This window comes from Argopecten irradians, chromosome 2, assembly GCF_041381155.1.
Source record: "Argopecten irradians isolate NY chromosome 2, Ai_NY, whole genome shotgun sequence".
Classification (NCBI taxonomy): Eukaryota; Metazoa; Mollusca; class Bivalvia; order Pectinida; family Pectinidae; genus Argopecten; species Argopecten irradians.
This window is the reverse complement of record NC_091135.1, coordinates 18,805,818-18,828,081: the sequence shown is the minus strand read 5'-3', so window position 1 is coordinate 18,828,081 and position 22,264 is coordinate 18,805,818. Positions and strand designations below refer to the sequence as shown.

General features: G+C 34.0%; 3 protein-coding genes across 4 annotated transcripts in view; 1 reads left to right on the top strand and 2 right to left on the bottom strand.

Moving 5' to 3' along the window:
* The window catches only part of LOC138314709 (tubulin monoglutamylase TTLL4-like), a 52,998-nt gene extending 43,476 nt beyond the window's left edge, over nt 1-9,522 (bottom strand). Inside the window, exon 1 of one of the 2 annotated variants that reach the window (XM_069255191.1) lies at nt 9,393-9,522. The gene's annotated coding sequence lies outside the window, so the exon portion shown is untranslated. Of the gene's footprint in view, nt 1-7,559; nt 7,667-9,392 lie in introns of those variants that run through there. The other variant, XM_069255192.1, reaches the window with a different exon arrangement.
* Nucleotides 9,523-9,602: 80 nt separating this feature from the next.
* On the top strand, nt 9,603-12,175 carry LOC138314710 (synaptosomal-associated protein 47-like). The gene is made up of 2 exons (XM_069255193.1): nt 9,603-10,988; nt 11,265-12,175. Exons 1-2 carry the CDS (start codon nt 9,998-10,000, stop codon nt 11,564-11,566), a joined length of 1,293 nt encoding a protein of 430 aa, XP_069111294.1. The 5' UTR covers nt 9,603-9,997; the 3' UTR covers nt 11,567-12,175.
* A 5,596-nt stretch (nt 12,176-17,771) lies between these two features.
* On the bottom strand, nt 17,772-21,741 carry LOC138316903 (uncharacterized). Its single transcript, XM_069258550.1, has 4 exons — nt 21,481-21,741; nt 19,791-19,869; nt 19,189-19,386; nt 17,772-18,500 (listed from the first exon to the last, which is right to left on the bottom strand). The coding sequence occupies exons 1-4, from the start codon at nt 21,601-21,603 to the stop codon at nt 18,286-18,288; spliced, it is 615 nt and encodes a 204-aa protein (XP_069114651.1). The 5' UTR covers nt 21,604-21,741; the 3' UTR covers nt 17,772-18,285.
* Between the last annotated feature and the right edge of the window lie 523 nt (nt 21,742-22,264).

The following is a 22,264-nucleotide window of genomic DNA, read 5'->3' as shown; positions in this document are numbered from 1 at the left end:
TATAGTTAGTAAAGAGACTGTAATAGTCCAGTCTAGAGGACATGACACAGACCTCAGGTGAGGTCCAGGGTCTGTATAGTTAGTAAAGAGACTGTAATAGTCCAGTCTAGAGGACATGACACAGACCTCAGGTGAGGTCCAGGGTCTGTATAGTTAGTATAGAGACTGTAATAGTCCAGTCTAGAGGACATGACACAGACCTCAGGTGAGGTCCAGGGTCTGTATAGTTAGTACAGAGACTGTAATAGTCCAGTCTAGAGGACATGACACAGACCTCAGGTGAGGTCCAGGGTCTGTATAGTTAGTACAGAGACTGTAATAGTCCAGTCTAGAGGACATGACACAGACCTCAGGGAGTCAGAGGACATGACACAGACTCGGTGAGTCCAGGGTCTGTATAGTTAGTACAGAGACTGTAATAGTCCAGTCTAGAGGACATGACACAGACCTCAGGTGAGGTCCAGGGTCTGTATAGTTAGTATAGAGACTGTAATAGTCCAGTCTAGAGGACATGACACAGACCTCAGGTGAGGTCCAGGGTCTGTATAGTTAGTATAGAGACTGTAATAGTCCAGTCTAGAGGACATGACACAGACCTCAGGTGAGGTCCAGGGTCTGTATAGTTAGTATAGAGACTGTAATAGTCCAGTCTAGAGGACATGACACAGACCTCAGGTAAGGTCCAGGGTCTGTATAGTTAGTATAGAGACTGTAATAGTCCAGTCTAGAGGACATGACAGAGACCTCAGGTAAGGTCCAGGGTCCGTATAGTTAGTATAGAGACTGTAATAGTCCAGTCTAGAGGACATGACAGAGACCTCAGGTAAGGTCCAGGGTCTGTGTAGTTAGTATAGAGACTCACATGACACATACCTCAGGTCAGAGGTCAAAGCCCAAAAGATGATCATATGCAGTCATTTGTTTTGTTATTAGAAAGCCCATACTATCAACATTGCACTGAATATCAAAAAAGTAAAATTTCAACACAGCTTGTATACTATGAATAGGTGATGGACATCCATATGAACATAGAAAATGAAAAAAAGGACATTGAGAAAATATGAAAACATTTTTCAAATTAAGTAATAAATATAAAATAAATATATGATTACCAATTTCAATTTTCACTTAAGGTAGCAGATTTACACAATCATACACTGTATACAGTTCATTTCAATATAAGATAAATTCTTTTTAATTATGGCCAAACTACCTGTATATCATGATAGATCACCAGTACCGTCAATACCTTATCAATCAAGGTAGATAGGACGAGACACCTGACCCTACCTGTGGTACCTGATTGATTCTTACCTGGGCCCGTATAATCAGGGCTAAATACAGAACCATACACCTGTAGTTAGATCAAAATAAATCTGGCAACTGGTGAAACGTACAAATTAATTATTCATTTGAAGAACTCGACCATTTGGATACACACAGGTATCACCCGTCCTCTCTCACGCTATAACACACTGACACGAACACTCGGCTCATGTAAGGTGAAAACTCGGGCCTAATTTCATTCTAGCTTAGATAGCAATAGAAAAAAGTGCAGGCATGGCATTTTCCTGAACAAACAAGGAGAACACATCTCTGTTTTCAATTTCCCATGTGGGTTCAGAAAATTGGAATTCATCACATTTCTTTACAGCAATAAAAAATTTGAATGGAAAGTGTAAAGCTACCATATAATGCTCGTCAACAAAACAGTTCAAGGGAAGACTTCTTTGCATGCAAATGGGGCATTTCCTATTTTTCTTCAATACTGTTAACAAGCTTTAACCAAAACATCTGATAATCATTTGAAAACATACAACACAACAGTGTACATACACTGTGCCAGCTAGAGGTATTAGTACGATCTTCAAATATTAAATCTAAAGGTAGCCTAAATTTTACAATTTGGTTGAATAGTTTCATGATAAATTTAACGATTTACATACATGTATGTGAAAAAGAAGAAAAAAAACATATCCATAAGAATACAGGAAGTAAAATATATAATCATCATATTATGGAAAAAACCAAACATGAAGTACAGACGAAAAGTAAACAAAATTGCGTAATAACAGAGGAACCGTACACCGCCTGGATAGCATCCTTCTATATTTTATTGATTCACTGAGATCGTGGTCTTTAGTATGTAATTGTATAAGATAAAAGTATAAATTAGCCATTTACACCGAGATCAATATATTAGGGCTAGACAGTAGCTATTCCAAAAGAGGAGCTGTCAAAGCTGACTGACCATTCCTTTTGGCAAAGAGGCCTTGGCATTCTTACAAAGTCTGCCCTGCCGAGATTGGTTTGGGTATAGTATATATACAGTCAAATGCCTTAGTGCCCGAGTTGGCCCAACGCACATATCAAATCTCAGCTTTTGGAATCAATTTGAAATTGATCATTACATGTATATGAAAATGGAGAATGGCTAATGTACTTGAAACCTTATAGACTTGTTGACCAGAAACAAAAGTTGCTATATATATGACATACAATTGCTAACAAAGGAGCTAATACATCCTTCAGTGACTTAACTAAACAATACTGAATTCAACAGCATCAATCCTCTTGGGGTATGGGGAGTGGGGCCTAGGTAACCAAATGATCAATTCTATACCCAGATTATCAAAATTCTTCTGAAAATGTCTTTCATGTAAAGTATAATATTTGAATGATGTAATAGATCCTTTAAACTTTTGAATTTAAATTAATAAAATATACAACTTAGTATAACAGTATAAAATGTTGATGATAACTAAGGCCCTTCAAAGTTAATTTCAAATGGTTATGTCTAGTAAAAACTAGCTAGCATTCACAGTTTTCATTAAATCTAATTCATGATTGGATATATATGTTAATTATGCAAACAAAAGGTGTCACTATAGATATATGTTATTAATTGACCTCTATCTTGTGAATTCTTGTAAATATTTGGCCTAGTAATTACCTGGCGCATCATATGGTAATGGTATCCATGCAGAGTTAAGTATACCTGATATCCATCCAAGGCTGTAGCAGGCCGTGAAAGCCCTTCAATTCAAGGAGGTTTCACTTTGGAGTGGTAGTAAACACTCAACAGGCCAGTTTAAATACTTACCTTCTGTAAGACAGTTTGCAATTCAAATTGAAGTTTAAAATATGTCTGCCTTAATATTCTGACGCCTTGTGTACAAAGTAAATATTCCATTTTTACTTCCTTGGCTGCATTACCTTAGAAATACCATGATTACTTTGAATAGAAATCAATAAAATATATATGGATTCAAGAATGTTTTAAGTTTTTCCTCTTTTCAATTACGACCATTTAAAATTGAAATTATATGTCTCTATAGACATACACAGAATTGTTGCTTTGTATCTGGTCAAGAATACAAGTACTATAGCTAGGGTTATAGCTATACAAAAATATATTAGAACGGAATTCATCAAAAGATAATAAGAAACAACAAGCTGTTTTTTAATGTTGAATACACAAGGGTGGTAATGTTCCAATTTTTAAGTGTCATTTTGTTATAAAATGGATCAATCATCACAAGAAAAGGGATTAAACAAGATATATCTATATCATTCTATAAGCTACCTCATGTATAAGTTCTCTAACAATAATATCAAACTCAATGACTGTCATCAAAATAATATCAAACTCCATGACCGTCAAAAAACTACCAATAATGTCAAACTCAATGACCATCATAAAACTACCAATAATATCAAACTCAATGACTATCATCAAACTACCAATAATTATAACATGATGATTATATCAAATTCAATGGCAGTCATCAAACTAAAAAAATCAAACTCAATGACTGTCATTAAACTACCAATAATTATGACATGAAAATTACATCAAACTCAATGACTGTCATCAAACTACCAATAATTATAACATGATGATTATATCAAATTCAATGGCAGTCATCAAACTAAAAAAATCAAACTCAATGACTGTCATCAAACTACCAATAATTATGACATAAATAAGAATGAACAAACTCAATGACCGTCTGCCGTCATCAAACTAAAAGTTGAACTCAAACCACCAATAAACCAAATAAAAAAAATTTATGGCTGTAAGTATAGCCAATATAATGTTTTTATTTTCATTCTCTGGAAGATCAGATATGATCTTTTACTTTAGGCATACTAACAAAAGGAAGAAATTAAATTTCTTTATGACCAATTTTTTTCATACAGATTTCAACCATCATCATCACTTATATGGAATACACATTTACCGTAAAATATGTCATTATTGAAAAGAAACTTATCCAACTTACCGTGTATCTTTCCTGTTCTGATCTATATTCAATAACAGGGTTCCAATCTCGGTCTTACACAAAAATTCTCCATGCGACAAATTTCATTAGGGCTGTTTATATAGAGAGGAAAATCAATAGCAGACATCTATACGTTGTTTGTAGTTATGGGAACTTTAAACTTTCCTGCTCACAACATTCATAATGTTACAAATGTCTATTCAAAATGTTGACTGCAAATAAGTTTTCTGTGTAATATATCATCGACAGCCCACAATGTTAGCTTCAATAGTAGTGAAGTCGTGTTCGGAGCTACTTGATTGCTTGATGATCTATTCGTAGCCATCCAGCTCTACTTCAAACAGAGGGAAAACGGTCAAGTGATCCTGATCTATCAGTGTACTGGTATCCCTTTCAAAGGTCTATAGAGGCCCATCTAATGGAAATCTGGTCAATTTGGCTGGAACTACTGACTGGGAGTGTTCTACTATTAATTTTGTTATTTGAAAAGATCCTAAAATTGGCAGTTAGGTTGATAAATTGAGGTTTACTTGTCTTTGAGCAAGTGCTTTTCCTTTATTTGTCAATCTGAATTAATCATATTGTTAAAGGCAACTTGTAATTTAACATTTGAGTTAAATAATAAATATCTTCAATTTTAAATGCTAGTTACCTGATCAGTATTATCTATCACTCCAATTTTAAGCAGCATATTTAGCATCCATAATTATTTGCAGGAATAGAATTTTTTTTAGGATTTTCATAAACAAATTGTCTTACAATGGCCATGGTAGTTCAAATTATTTTCTGACAAATTTCTATAGTATTAGCTTGTTTTATTATTACATTTCCTTCTCCATAACATGAAAACATTAACCCTATAAATGACAACCATCAATTCATTTTAATGTTTGAATCATTGCTTGGCAATGCCATGAACATTTATGCAAGTCATAGGAGATAAAACATTTTCTGTCAATATTTTATCTTTTGACCCTGGAAATGTCAAGGATCTTCAATATAAATCCTTGAGCCCAACAAGTATTACAATAGAGATTTTTAACAGGAAATTTTTTGGACAGAGTACAAATGCGTCCTTTAATAGTTTTGAGTCTCAAAACTTTATACACAAACCATAGCCTGTACTGTGTAATCTTTCCACATGCCGAAAGTAAATCACTGATAACAGACACATAACAGACCTATTCAAGTTTGATATACCATAAATCTTCAACTTGGTCATTCCTCTTTTTACTATAAGCACATCTGAGTTTGCAAATACAGTGTAGCCTTGTCCTGATCAATCTATACTAAAACCTGTTATAGCTAGGAAAGTGACATTTCCCTTTGATATTAAATCTTATCCAGGTGTTTTTGATAGTTTGACAACAATTTAATTTATCTATATTTAATCTAAAATCAAATTTGGAAACAGATCCATTTGACCTTTGCTAAAGATGATTTGACTCAACAGTTTTAAGTTCACAATTTCATTATACATACATGTAAAAAATTTTCTATTGTAGACTCATTAGTTTTGTTTACCAGGTACATGTATTTGGAATTACAACATATAAACTGTCAGGTACTTGATAATGGCATATCTATTTAAGAATTAACATACATGTGTATGATCATTATAATGCAATTTTCAGGTAAACTTATCATGATTCATAATGAAAAAAAAAAGTTTACTCAAACTAAGAAACAGCAGTTTCAGAATAAATACAAATTTAGCTCCCTCCCTTTTATAAAAAAAAAAGCTACTAAAATAAATCCCACAAATGTTACTATGTACTGTAATAGCGGCATCAATAACATTCGAACACTTTTTCTCACAAAATTTTGCTTTACATTAAATATATGCACCATTTTCAAAAAAATATACGGGATTGGCACCACGCACCGTCCATCTGAAGCTCTGTACTTATCTATCATTCAATTCAAATTTACAATAAAAGTAATATTGTACAATTGTCTTGTTTTGTTATTAAAAATGTACCGGTATAAAAACAGAAACTTTAAATGCATGCATGATTCAACTTTCAATTTTCATGTAGCTGTTATAGTTGACAATATGACATACATGTACAATTTGATTTAAGTGTAAAAACATATAATTAAATAAAAAGAGCATTAACATCAAGTACCTACAGGTATAATTGTGAAGTATTTGGGAAGATGTAACATCCATTCATATTAAACAATATCTAATTAATTAATAAATAGTAGTTCACAGAGTCGGGACTAATGGTATGAAGTCAACAACGGTGAGTTAATTAAATCAGAGCTCAGTTGTTCAAAAGGTGATTAGCTTGTAAACATGTAATAATATGATTAATGAATTTTCATTTGCTGCAAACCTGTGATTACATCTTCTCTAAAATGGTAGAATAGCTAGGTAGTGAATGGAATATTTTAGAATTTTATAACAAAAATTAGTTTTAAATACAGATACATTTTTTTAAAGATGCTCCACTGCCTAGAGAGCATAAATGAATTCATCATTTGAACAATAATTGGTATTTAATCGTCTATATGTATGTCAAATTGAAACAAAAAATAATTTCTTTTGGCTTTGGTGCATGCGCAATCAGTACTTCATTCCATATAGAACATAGTGCCACGGATTTTTTTCGGGATGCAATTAAATTATTTTTCATATTTTTAACTTGAAGTAAAATTAGAAGCTCAAACTTTTCAATGGTAGTAATGGTGTAAAGTAAGTATTTTTTGTACCTGAGGAAAAATACTAAATTATCTACTCTTGTTTTTGATAGTGAAAAAATACCATTTGTCAGCGGTGGAGAATCTTTAAATGAATCATGATCATATATATATGTGATTTTTAGATTTAGCAATGATGTATTTTAATATTTGCAAAAACAACAAATTTAAAGTAAAAAACATTAATCCGCCCCTTATTTTTATTCTAAAATTGCTGTATAGTTGATGCCATTGACAAAACTACATGTATAATTACAAAATTCTTTTAACAGTTAACCATCCCTTCTGTCATATTATAACCCATTATAACTCATTTCGGATAAACCGCAAATATTTCGTCTGCCAGTTTACTTGACCTGTATCAATCTAAAGGTGTGAACTGTGTGCCAATCGGTAAATATAGTATAATTTTGAAGATTTGTGCATGATTTGTGCATGACGTAAATTCCAAGAATCATAATTGTCACTAAACAATCACATGGATTGACAGGGACCCAAAACAAAAAACTTTGCATCAGTTAGGCCTAGTAACTGAACATCAGAATGATTGTCATGCTATGTACTTACGTTTTAGCAGATAGGAACTTAATTCCCACAATTTAATCAATGCTGAAGGAAGTTAGCGGTGTTTTGAATGCAAACATTCGAGTTTTGAGCTTCGATAGATACAGACCGTAACATCCGGAAACAGACAAACAATATACAGAATTAAAATTGCTGGAACATATTTTCATTTTTATTTTTTGTTAAAATCTTTATATATGATTTGAAAGATGCTATTACGGAAAATAATCCATTTAACTACAGTATCACACAGAGCAAAATATTTGTCTCAGAAAAAGCTTATATATTTCCTGCTGAATAAGACTCTTTTTGAAAGTTTGAGGTCAGGCCTACATGTAGCTTGCAAACTGGTTTGTTATATTTTATATAATAGATATATAAAATCATGAAGATTTGTTTTTATGTTATCTTGTATGCTCAAATAATACAATAAATATAGAAAAATTACAAAGAAAAATGAATAACATAAAACGTTGAAAAGTGCTAGAGATTCACCTATTTTGAATGTTTTCAGGCCAAAATTTAAGGGGTATCAGAAAGCGAATCGGTCATATTTTGAAAAATAATGCGGTGAGGTATAGTTTTTATTGGCTTTTCTTATTGCAAATAGGTCAATCTTCATGGAAATTCTAAAAAATCTATTTTTCTTGAGATCATTTTTTCAGGAAAAAAAGAAAACATGACTATTTTGATACAATTTTTCACTAAAATTGGGTCCAGAATTACTTTTAAAATAACGATATTTTGTTTTATTGTGGAAAATCTAGCTTATTTGATATAGTTTAAGTTATAATTATATATCACCTACTGAAGGTGTGAAGATGTTACGAGCATATTCTTTACATGTTAAGTGATGTTACAAGGAGAAAATATTATTAATATTTATTTAAAAATCCTTAAAATATGGAATATTAAGTCGTTTAATACATATCTTTAAGCAACCCTGGAAGAACAATTTACCCGATGACATATTATTTTTTATGTGGTTTTTGTGATCAGGGTATACCTGAAATCAAAATATTAAAAATTGAACGAAATCCCTGAGAGGAAACTAGAAGGGACGGTCTACCTTAAACAAAATCACAAGATCTACTACAGTACAATTTAACGCTCTCAGTGGTGTATAATGGTGTTTCTAGCTATCAATGATTAGTATATGGAATAGCATAAACATACGAAAATAATATATAATTAATAAACACATTTTGTAGTCAATATACCAACAGGATAATGAGCGTATATATTTTATGCTACATACTATTGGCATGATATTAAACTTCTGTGATAGAATTGATATTGATGAAAGCTGTCTTATTTTTAAATTCAAAGGGTCTTTTTCATACAGCATCAATTAAAAACGAATTCTATTATTTCATTAATTGGTGTAAACTTTATGAATCTCATTATATTTTCAACGAAAACAGTGAGAAAGCTACATAGCTCAATGGGTTTTCACTGTTAAAACTGGCAACCAAAATTAGCAATTCAAAAAGCTTATGCCTGGCGATACATATTCTGGTCCATATAATCTGTGGTTTAAATCTGTTAATCTTTCACATATACAATTTGTATTTATGCCGAACGACTTAGTTATAATAATTCTAATCCGAAAACTTGGCCAACATTTATTCATGAGTGGAATTTAAGAGACAGAACAGACTGTCGGTGATGATCATATCACGTGTAGGACAGCTGACAAATTCCGCTTTGAGACTATCAAAACATCATAACATTACTGCATAGGGTTGTACCGTATCGACTTTGAGCTGACTTTGACAGTTCACCGCTTATTAAAAACATAAATGAAATCAAGTGTAAACAATAAGTGCCACTTACCCGCGGAGACAACTTGGTTTCCAACGAACTATCAGATAACCATCATCTGAATTTACTAAACGAAAACAGTAGCAGAAACTTGCCTCAGCTCGTCAATCACGAGCGATGCTAAGGCAACAAATACCGCGGGATTCAACCAATGGGATTGACTTTTATTAAAATCGATTGGCCAATGGTTGACGTACTCTCACGAGTTTCCGGGAAGGGAAGCTACTCTCTCAAAGAACTAAATCGAAAGTAGAAATATTACTGCGAAGATAAATAATTTCCAGTAGATCTACTTATTGCGCTTCAGCGTTATTTCCAAAATAATACACTGTTACTTATACAGTGTATTTTTCCAGTGTATTTATTTAAGGCACGTCTCGGGATTTATTTACCGCTTCTTACTTCTAGAGAGCACCAGTGTTTGAACAGTTCAAATAAGATGAATGTGACACAGAATGTGACTGTTTACACTCAGATTTAGTAAAACTTCTACGTTACACGTAGGCCTACTATACAATACAAGCCAAAATATGTATCTTCTCACGTCTTAAATTCTTACGATAGGCATACATGAATTTTTCTGGTTGACATATGTAGTACTTCTTAAATTTATCAAGATGACAGATTTTGGTCAGTTTCATGTAAGGAAGTGGGATGTGCAGTTTTATCAAGACCAAACACGGAAATGGTTGACAGGCAGTCTGTGTGTCACAGTGGAGGGAATTGATTTCCGAGACAAAAACTCGCCATTCAGTGTTGGTTGCAGGTATGGAGAGTTTGGTGATGTAAAGAAAACAACAACAGGAATCCTATTTGGTGCAATAGTGATAACAACAAAGAGTGGACAAAAGCTTTGGTTTTCTTCATTGCCAAATAGAGAAGATATTTACAATGTGATCGAGTACTTTCTAAGGTCAAATGTAACATTTTCTGATAAGGAACATTTAAAAAGCACAGGTCAAGTATCAAAGGGAACAGAAATGGGACGAAAGTTGCTGAAGGTTGTGCACGATTCTCATCAGACACTCAATGCATCAGCAAACTTACTATCCTCACAAGGCGACCAAATTGACTCAACACTTACTGCTATGGTTGACATTCAAAATGACCTTGATATTGCTGAAAATTTGACCTCTGGAATGGAGAATTGGTTAGGAAAGTGGAAAATCCCTGAAGTTTACCAAAAAGTTGACCCAGTCATTATAAACAATAGAGACATACCAGAAATATCCCAGTATGAAATTCTTTATACAAAAATTGAAATAAACAAAATGTCCACACAGAAACTAGGGTTGCTCCGGATTGCTTCTGAAGGAGTATTTATTCTCAGTGATAAGCAGAAGCTTATTCATCACTTTAAATGGAGTGATGTTTCACGAGTAAGGGTTTTATCTCCCTGCGAAATTGTTGTTACACGTTTCCTGATTGGACAACCAGATTTGAGCTTTGGAGTTGTTTGTACATCATTACTTGGGTTTGTGGAATTTTTAGAGAAAAGACTTAGGAGTAAAGTGGAATATATTACAAGTGGATTTGTTAAACAAGAGTCTGACAACTATGGACACACCAAGACCAAGATGGATCCAACACAATTTGGATGTAAGAAAGGTAACCATATGATGCCATCCTATCGCCTAGCTTTGATATTATGACTACAGGAAAGTTTTTAGTAATTTTTCATAAAAACGTTCTTCTTGCATGACGCCATAATAGTCAATACCTACAATAATTACAATTATAACCTCTAACTATCTTCTAGCCAATAAAATGAGTGTAAAATATGAAATTATTTATTATCATCACATGTAATCAAAATGTTTCCTTTGTTGAAAAATGTAATATAAATGAAATTAAGAAATTTGAATGAAAAGATTTCTTTTTCAGGTGAATTACTGACGAGGAATCCAACCACTACATCCATACCACAACTACACACTTCATTTGATAAAGGTCAGACTGAGGGTGATATCAAAGGGGACCAACTCCAAATCTCACATCAAGTGGTCAGTGATGCAGAGGTGCAGGAAATACAGCAAACTCTAACTGACCTGCGGTCATTGGCCTTAGCTGCCCAACAGGAGACCAATATTCAGAACGAGAAACTGGACACACTGACAGCTTCTGTGGATAAAGCAAACCTACGAATTACAGATGTGAACAGTCGTCTGGCAAAACTGATGAAATGAATTTTCTGTCTATTAAGGTTTGAAACAATTTCATAATAATAGTCTTACAAGTTTTGCATTGTCTTTTCAATCATATTTATTTGCTGTTTAGTTAATGGAATAACCAAATCAGTACTTTTGAATATTTCTTTAGATACTTCAGAATTAAGTGCAATGAAAAGGGTGAATGGTAATTGTATAGAGTTTGTATATATATAGTGAATTATGTTTGTGATAATTCTGACATAGATCTGAATATAATAATGTTTACATGTGGTTTGATTATCTATAAGATAAAAACTATTCTTTGTTAGATCAATAGGCATGGTACATACATGTATTTCCTCAGATAGTATGATATGAAACTTGTTAATGTACCACTGAGGAAGTGGTACTGATTATTTAAGAGTTAGAGAAAAAAATCTATGGAAATATCATTATTCATGTTGACTACTTGACAACAAAATGAAATAGATCATACCTGGTACTTCTTTGGAAACCAAAAGCTAGTCTACCAGGATTGGGTGATCAGAATTTCAGTGAATGTATTCCATTGTTTGAAAATATTGTTATGTAATGTGTTGTTTTTTTATTCATTATAAATATAGCAATCCACTCAGATACTTAATACATGCTTGTTTTGTGTATTTTATGGATATTCATTTTCAATACCGTCAACGCTACAGGAGTTAGCGCTCTTATAATTTCCTGCAACAGAAAATGTGTATTTATGAGAGTTGTCTTTCTTTGCTCGTGTATTTCTGTCAAATCCCTTTGTCACTGCAGGCATAGCTCGCGATCGTGCAACATAAATGAAGGATGCTGATGTCAATTTATAAATCATTCATGAATGGATATTGAACATTAGCCTGGTCATTTTTAAGAATCATAAATTCTTCATCGCTGACAAATGGAATTTTTCTCTAAAAGCAGGAGCAGACGAATAAGTATTTTTCTTCAGTTACACGTACATTGTGTTACCGTGCATGATTCAGCACACTATTGATGTATCTCAATGCAGACCTTTGCCTGATAACCGTGAAACTCGAACTCGATTGTTCATAATATATGAAAAAAAAATATCGTAATGAAATAAACTCAAAAAGCTTCTTGACTCAATAATCATGAAACTCGAAGTTGTCCAGGAATTTTTGATTTATTTTGTGAAGTGGGTTGGAAATCCTTGAAGACGTGAAGCTAGTACTACATTGATTTTCTAATATTATTGTAACAGGAATTAGCCGATTCGTTGATCCCTCCAAGGCCGCTTCTCAAAGACAATAGACAAACTTCTTTTTAATCTATCAATTTATTTAGGTGGAACATGTTTAAAATTACATAACAGTTTTGGCCTTCCTCTAAGTCTCTCTCTTTCTCTCAAAGTCGCTAGTGTAGTAGGAGATAGCTCTCTACAGCATTGTAATTGACATATGACGAATATATACGGGCGCGTTTGACTGGTCAGATACCATCATAGTTTTGAATATAGAAACGTGGAATGACCGGATGTACCACCTCGGTATATAGTATTAGTAAATGGGAGATAACTCCACGAATTAAGAGGAAATATTCATCTTATTTAGAATTTAGTTACTTTCTCTTTGACTCATTTATGTATAGGTATATAAAAACCTATTGAATATATATATAATATCCAAAAATCCCAAGCCATTATGTTAGGCTAAGTACCTTGCCGTATCAGTGTATGCTGCTGTCGCTGGCTGAGCAAATCTGACAAGACAGTTGAAATCGCGCGCTTATATAAACTTTCCAGCGATCACGTGACCGAATCTGACCAATCGCCGCTTGTCCGGCGCCGTACAATAATCTCTTCGCCGGACAATAAAATCAATAACATGACAAAATCTCTAAGTAATTAACTATCGCATGTTCGTTTGATCTACGATTAATTTACACATAATAAAGTACTAGAATATGACGTGTCCGTCAGAATTTACACAATAACAATGTTTCTACTAACTTGTCCGGCACTTTGGTATAGATACTATTATAGTACCGGAAGTACACTGATGCTCTCTGACACGAAATATAGTCCGCAGACTTTACTCTAAATGTATGCGTTACACAACGCATCGTTCTCACACTTTGATACAACATTCTTTCAAATCACTCTTACGATATTACTACATAGTATAATAAGTTATTTAGCAAGGCTTTCCTTATCCCTATTCTGCTACTTAGTCGCTACGTAAACAAAGATGGCGCCCGCGAATCGCACAACTCTGGTAATCGCGCATAGACTGACGATAGTGCCTCCGTTACACTTCACAGGTTGTAGTATCAGGATGAGAATCCAATATCACAAGTATGTATAAGTCCTTCCAACTGACGAAAGCCTATTTTGATTAAGGATTAACTTGAATAGATTTTTTATGTTATGGAGATATAACACAAAAATCTGAGTGTACTCTAAATAAACCGCGAAGCGGTTTATGATGAGAGTACACTCAGATTTTTGTGTTATATCTCCATAACATAAAAAATCTATTCAAATTAATCCTTATAATTCAATTTACTAAAGATAATCTCTTCAACATTTAAAATTCATTTTGGGACTCTTTTGTCTATGAAATTATTACGCCGTCATCTCAGCCAATCAGAAGCGACGTTACAAACGGCGACGCCATTTTTTCCTTTATGGGCTGATAAAGTAAATTTTTAAGCCAATGAAAATGCTCGTAACAAGCAACATTGAATTATTTTTAAAATAAGAAGATTAACAGACTTTGTTACTCCGACTCCCTTCAGTTCACAAATCCATGTCATCCACGAAAATCCACTTATATGCATCACAACTGTGATTATCGGTAAACTATTACTATAATGTGAATATATATATATAGGTAAAAATCTATGTCCTGACTTCCCAACATTTCCCATGTACATTAATTTGGTATCCTAAGATCTAAATAACGATCAGAATCTCTCATGACACACACGCACATTGCAAATGGCCAGAGTATAAACGTTACTGGTAAATACAAGTCCCACGTTTATTACATTATTTATAGTTTGAACTGACATGGACTCAATAACCATGCTTTTTAGTATAATCATTATCAGTGTATAATAAAAACACGTGCGGCGATTCTATTGTTACGAGAATAGTCGCTAGCGTACCAACGTGGGGTCATGACACCACTTTTGGTGGGAACTCAGGGGCGTAGGAAGCTGGGGGGGGGGGGGCAGGTGGGGCAACTATTATTTACAGTTTGAACTGACATGGACTCAATAACCATGGCTTTCTAGTATTAACATTATCAGTGTATAATAAAAACACGTGCGGCGATTCTATTGCTACGGGAATAGTCGCCGGCGTACCCAACGTGGGGTCATGACACCACTTTTGGTGGGAACTCAGGGGCGTAGGAAGCTGGGGGGGGGGGGGGCAGGGGGGGGGGCAACTGCCCCCCGCCGTTCCCCAGGTTTTTCCACTGCGCGGCGCAACCATGTGCCGATGGTGTGAAGCCGGTGTATTCAGATCGAGTAGGGTTGCATAATGTTTTGACGACACAATTATCATTTCTAAATGCAAGCAGCTTTAAATCGAAAAAATACCATGTTAAGAACGCTTTATAATCATTAAAAATACATCGTAAAACTCATCTCGGGGGTCTGGACCCCCCAAACACCAAAATCTCGAGCTTTCGGGCGCTCGCGAATTCATCAAACTCATTAAAGCTATTCTAAATCGTTATATTTTTCCTAGAGGAGGCCCCGGACCCCCCAAACACCAAAATCTCGCGCTTTCGGGCGCTCGCAAAATCATCAAAATACATTGTAAAACTCATCTCAGCCATTCTAAATTACTATATTTTTTCACGGGGGTCACCCTCAGTCACCGTCACTAAAATCTCGCGCTCACACGCTAATTTGGACAATTTGCGTATTCGGTAATATCCTTTTAGCGACCCCACTGTCTATAAATGTGTACAAGGATTAAATTTACTGAGATATGAAAAATGTACATAAAGCATATATGGTTGGGAGTTGAATTAATCTCCTTTCCTTCTGTAGGTGCGGCGGCGGGGGGTTGGTTTACAAAATATTGATGACATTTGCCCCCCCCCCCCCCCCCCCCCCGTTTCATTACGTTTCATCTTCCTACGCCACTGGAACTTAATTATGAATGACTCGATTCCAATCAGCTGTTTAATCGAATTCGTGGACGATGACGGGAGTAAAAAAAATTGGGTATTTTAATAAAAGATATGCAACTGTCGCTCGAATAAATAATATCCATTTACGTGAAAAACTGTAAATATTAGGAATACATTTTTATTTTGTTGAGGTAATAATGAAAATGTAGCCCGTGTAAAATTTATGTAACCAGGCTTCGCCGGGGTTACATAATTTACACGTGCTGCATTATCATTATATCCTCATAACCTCAACAAAATAAAAGTCTATAAAGAGCAATTAGTAACCTAGACTTTGTCCCAATAAATCTGGGAATCGTTTCACAAAGCTACGTAACTTACGAACGTTCGTAAATATTTACGGAAAAAAAGTTATGCAAAACTCGCGAAACTCTAAGTGCGTTTCACAAAGGTGTTCGTAACCTTTTTGCGTAACTTACGAAAAGACATAGGAATCCTCGTTCCTACTGACATGAATACAATACAAGGTATGTTAAATTCTTTGCAAATGTATTGAAAAATAGTGTTTAAAATCAAGTGTTGAGAAATATGTTATTAAACATATATAATCTTTCTTGAAATGCGCATTTAAAGATGCTCCACCGCCGACAGAGCATAAATGGCATTCATCATTTGAACAATAATTGGTGTTTAATCATGTATATATATGTCTAATTAACACAAAAAGTAATAGGCCTTTGGTTCATGCACAATCAGTACTTCATTCCATATAGGATACAGTGCAACGGATTTTTTTTCGCGATGCAATTAATTTTTTTTTTCATATTTTTAATTTGAAGTAGAATTAAAAGCTCATATTTGGTAATATGGTGTAAAGTAAGTAACTTTTGTAACTGAAGAAAAATACTAAATCCTTTGCCCCTGTTTTTGATAGCGAAAAAATACCAATTGTCAGCGGTGGAGCATCTTTAAATTGAAATAAACTTGAACTGCATGTTTTCATCTTGTGGCGTAAAATATATATATATGCAGAAACATATATACATGGTGATTGGAAACTATATCCAATAAATATATATAATATACATATACAATAAACAGTCTGAAGAGCTCCCTTGAATGGGGCGAAAGCGCTCACTAGTCAGTCGTTATTGTTTTTTATTTCTTATACAGAAACATATATACATAGAGATTGGCAACTCCTCCAATTTTACGATTGGCAGATGTACCTCTGTATGTGCTTAGGGGTTTTTAGATAAACTCTTAAATAGTTGAATATAAAAGAATAACTTTGATATGTTGTAAAAGTTCAGTAATTTTCAGATGGTTTGAGTACGATTTTGGATAGCAAAAATAATATTTTAACTTATTTATTAATAAAACAAAACGCACTTCCGGTTTTGAATGCCTGATTTTCGAAAAACCAGGTTAAATAACATCAATCGGGAAAACTGATCACATCAAACCATGATATAATGTTTAAAGTTTGTGTTAATGCAAAAATATCATGTTTAAAAGAATACACTTAAAAGTAGTTAGCCAAGGGAAAATGCCTATAAACCGGAGGTCCTCTGCCTGTCAACAAAGACAAATGAGTTTCCAATCTCTATGTATATATGTATCTGATAAATGTTGTGATGTCGCCTCTGATTGGCGGATACCTCTGTCCATAGAATGATAGAATGAGAGAATGATGCGAAGTGTATTAATGTCATTCTTAAGAAGGTTTGTAAACCTATTGAGATACCGTGTGACGTTTTTGTCATCGTCAATGTTAGATTATTTTCGTGATAAACAATCTTCAAGAACCCCTAAATGAGCGAGAATAATCTTGATTTTATATGGCACCAATTATGGTGCCTTATAATACATAGATAATATATAATGTGATGTAAGAGATAGACAGACGATCATGGGCCAATGAAGTTATAAAAGGACGCGAACTATTTCGCATGATACCATATTCAGCGACTGTTGGAACGATGTTGTCTAAACATCTGAAAAGATGTATAGTAATCATAATCTCTTCAAATCTACCGTCGATCTTCCTTCACTAACACCAGACACACAAATACGACGTTGTCAAGGAAAAACAAACTGGCATATGTATTGCATACTCTTCTTTAATTTTAAAAGCAAAGCAGAGAATGTGAACCAGATAGTGCTAAGAAGGGAAATTTGGACTTCGTCTTATCAAAATTAACTGATGCGATGACGATTCATAAATGAATGGAATAGATACATGTAAATTACTATCTGGTAATATGAATTCCCAACCCATACATATAAATATATAAAACCTCAATATATGTAAACGATTATATAATAAAAGCGTATCAAATGAATTTATAAAAGCTTATTAAATATTAATCTGATTAAAATACAGAACACCATCGTTATAACGGTGATCTGTATTTTAATCAGGATCATTTTAATACATAATACAAAATATAAATTATGATCCAAGTGTAAATGCCATGGTGCCACAATTTCAAATGGATATGATATCTAAAGTCCCGCGTACGGTGATAACCCGTAAGATCTGTCAAAATGTTTACCAGCCCCAAACCATTGTCTCACCTCCCGAAATAAAACTTTCAGCATGAGAAATAAATTCTATCACTCGTACATGTATCGGTTCTGGATGTCCTGGTACAGCTGTTCATAGCGTTGAAGCACGCGCTTGTTGTCCTCTCGCTGTTTCTCTAGGATGAAGCGTTTCTCCTGGATCCGATGCATCAGTCCGTCAACCTCCAGGGCCAGTGACACCACTTTCTTATTGACGCTCGCCATCAGTTTGGATTTGGACTCTCCTTCATTCTTTATGTTGGACACTTTAGAAATAAGAAAATCGAACTTAATTCTATAACACCATTTCAGTTATACTGATTTGACCTTCTTGTGGATCTTTCTTTTTTCTACCAGTTTTGCTGTCGTCCCACTCCCTGTATGCTGAGGGCTAAGCAGGAGCAGAAACTACTAGATAAATTTATAGACTTTGATGTGTCTCGGCCAGGGGACAGAACCCAGAGCCTACCTCTCCGGGACGAGCGCTCTTGAAACTGAAGGCCAAACGTGAGGTTGTGTCAAGGGAGACGTTAGGAAGAAGAAAGTAAGCTAGGAAGAAAGAAAAGATAAGATCCTAAATTTAGTCGCTTTTTACAACAATTATAAGATAAAAGCAATCAAATTATGTAACTGTTTAGTATGTCAACTTTTTTTGGCCGAATGCAAGCCGAAAGTGGTTTCGGAATCCTAAGTACCCGGAGATAAGCCCTCCTAATCGGATCCAGATATGTGATCATGACCACGTTCAATCGGCGAACCGAACCCCGTGACCTGTTTTCGCGAAAGACAATTGCGCTACCATTGCATTATGTTGCGGTTTCAGATGTTCGAATTCAAGACACAAGCTTTATCAACTATAGCTCAAACTACTCCTAAACAGAAAAGGAGGTTATCATGACGTTGCAATCAACAGTCCACATTTTACCCGAGAAGTCAATGAGCTATAATACTTACATTTAAGTTTATATTTTTTGACGAGAGTAAGTCGATGTTTCCGTGTTCCCCTTGCCTCCTCCTTGGCGATACGTGCTGCCTCTGAGTAGATGCGGTCCTGCCGTCGGAGTTTCTTTAGCCATGTCCCTGTCGTCTGGGTAACGGCGTTCGCCTTCACCGCCAATCTTTCTGATTTCGTCTCGAAGATACTACAGATATCTTAAAATTTGAAACCATAGAGTTATATAGATGAAATAAATACAGTATGACTATACTTTCTATTTTTTGTTTTTGTAAAAGAATGAAGGCTTCGGCTTACTTGTTTTTCTTTTTCATATCACAATACAAAAATAAAATAGTTAGACAACCTGATATTACATTTTGTCATAAATTGACCGTGCGTTATGACCTAATCAAAGGCGGACTTCCCGTTATTATTATGCCTGTGGGGTGTACAGTTCTTTATAAGACATTTGTAAATATGGAAACGTAGGACATTTTTTTTAAACCTAATACTTCCAAGTTAATATGCTCTATCATTCAGCACAGTTTTCTACTTTAATAACGATCATTTGTTGTTGTTGGGGGTTTTTTTTTCAATAAAATGGAGCTTTCACACTTACATTCGTTGCTGAAAAGCTTCACACCTTGCACCAAGAATTCAATTAGAACTATAGTACAGCCACGACACCAGTTACTGGCCTGTAAAGTGGTATATATTTATTAATAATGAACATTGAAGGGATTGTATAGCAATTCTAGTATACAATGTACATATATATACATTTGGTTTAGGCGCCAACATATATTACGTTATAAGTTACCATAAACAATTAGTGGTTCTCCTCATTCAACAATTAATGGTTGGTCGAACCATAACAACCACACTATTTAATATATCACCAAGACCACGCGCTGTACAACATTTGCACCACCTAAAGTTAAATGCTTAAAAATCTTGATGAAAATGGTATTTTGATGTTTACACCAAGGTGGGTTTGTTTTTTTAATTACTAACGTGACGCTACCCAAATTGGAACGCTCTTTGAAGATAATTATATTTTGAAAGAGAAAGCTTGAAGCATGCCCGGTTTAGCCCCGTGTTTCAGCAGGTTCGAGTACCCAAAATGGAACATCCCCTAAATATAGTTTAATTAAAAAATGTATAGATATCATAGAGATGTTTGAATTCATATAAGGAAATTTCAAACATTTTTTTTAGTTTATTTGAGTCACATATCTGTTAAAAATATTCCATTGGGCATTTGTTTTTCTTGTTTCAAAATATATGTCGTTTAAAGGGTTGTCGCACGACTTCGTTTCCCGGATTTTTTTCACAATTTCATTATTTTCGTTTTTAAATACAGGTAATAAGCAACTGGAAAAAGAATGGCATCTAATAATTGTCACAGTTACTATTCAGCACCTTAATTTTTGTTCAGGACAGTTATTGGTAGTTTTGATTGTAAACGGAAAATTCTGTATCACATATTTCCATTTTGGGTAGCGGTCCAATTTGGGTAGTGTTACATTTAAACAGTAAATATATAAATGAGTGACAGCACTATATGTGTGATGTGATACACACAATTATAGCATTTAGCTTCGCCACAAAGATTATTGATGTTTTAAACACAGCGGATTCATCACGTTAAAAATGGGGGGGGGGAGTTGATTTTTTAAAAACACAATTGAAATCAATGTGCGAAATTAATTGGGGATTGCTGTAAAAACAAATAGTGAAAAATTAAGATCATATAAACTTTTCAAAACCAACTTTGGACTAGAAAATTATTTTATAAGCCAAAATTATAATGATAAGATTATTTTTTTTCTAAATTTAGAAAAGACCAATTATACCTAAAGAATTAAGATGTTGCAATTTTTGTAATAATAATTCAATTGAAGATGAAAACATTTTCCTATTCAAATATGTATGAAATACGATTCTTTTCGTAGGACATTTTATATTCAATATGATTATATAAACACATCAAAATGTAGCGAAGAAAAACTTTTTATTTTTGTAATACCACATAACAATGGGGATACTGAAATTTGTAAAAATGTCGTAAATTTTGTAAATTCTGCATACAACTTGAGATTCCCTGTCACTCGAGTTGTATCAATATCTACAGTAGCTTAATTTTTATCTAATGTCCATTACAAAATATTATATTGCATTATTCTATGAGTTGAACCACGTATAATGTATTCGTAGTTTAGTGATAAATTATACAATATCTTATTGCATATATACCGTTACCATGTAGTTTATATTTTATATGTAAAAAAAATATGTGATTGACGTACCTCAGGTTTTAAACCGTTATAGAATGTTTCACCACAAAATCGAAGAAAGTGAAAAGGAGTTTTATATGAAAAAAACATTGTACACAAAAACAGTATACACAAGAATATCCAAATGCGTTCCATAGTACAAGTCTCTTTCAGTATCCACAAAGATCAGAGGTCACATGTGCGGTCCAATCTGAAAATAAAAGTAATCTAGAAGCAGTTTTTGGAGCCATCAATTTGCAGCTTATCAGATATATTTTCCAAACGATTGATTTCAGACGATCCTAACATAAAAAGGTATAAAATTTACGTATACTGAAGAGGTGTTTAATTAAAAAATCAACGCGGGTGTAAAATGCAACGGTACTCACGTACATAATGTATATATCTGCATGGCTCCTCCTCCTCCTTGATAAACGTCTGGCAGACATCAAAACATCATCTACATTATTTAGTTCATATTAAAAATGGCCGAAAGTTTGTTTATTATATTATGACGTCACAATCTTTGTGACGTTAACGCCGATTAAGATTCCCGCGCTAACGTAACGCCAATATCATGGTGCTGTCCCGTGCCGTCGACGAATTAGTAATCATATTTAGATTTGAGTAGATGTTAATCTGAGTAAATGTAAGGATTATTCTTATAAAGGATTTTTCACAGGATATAAAAGAAGCTATCATACACCGCTTAAATCTCATGCACGGGAGATAACTATATTGTAGAGGCAAAACGTAATATCGGCAGCAGATCTAGATACATGTACTTTGGTTATTATTAGTTTAACGTCCTATTAAC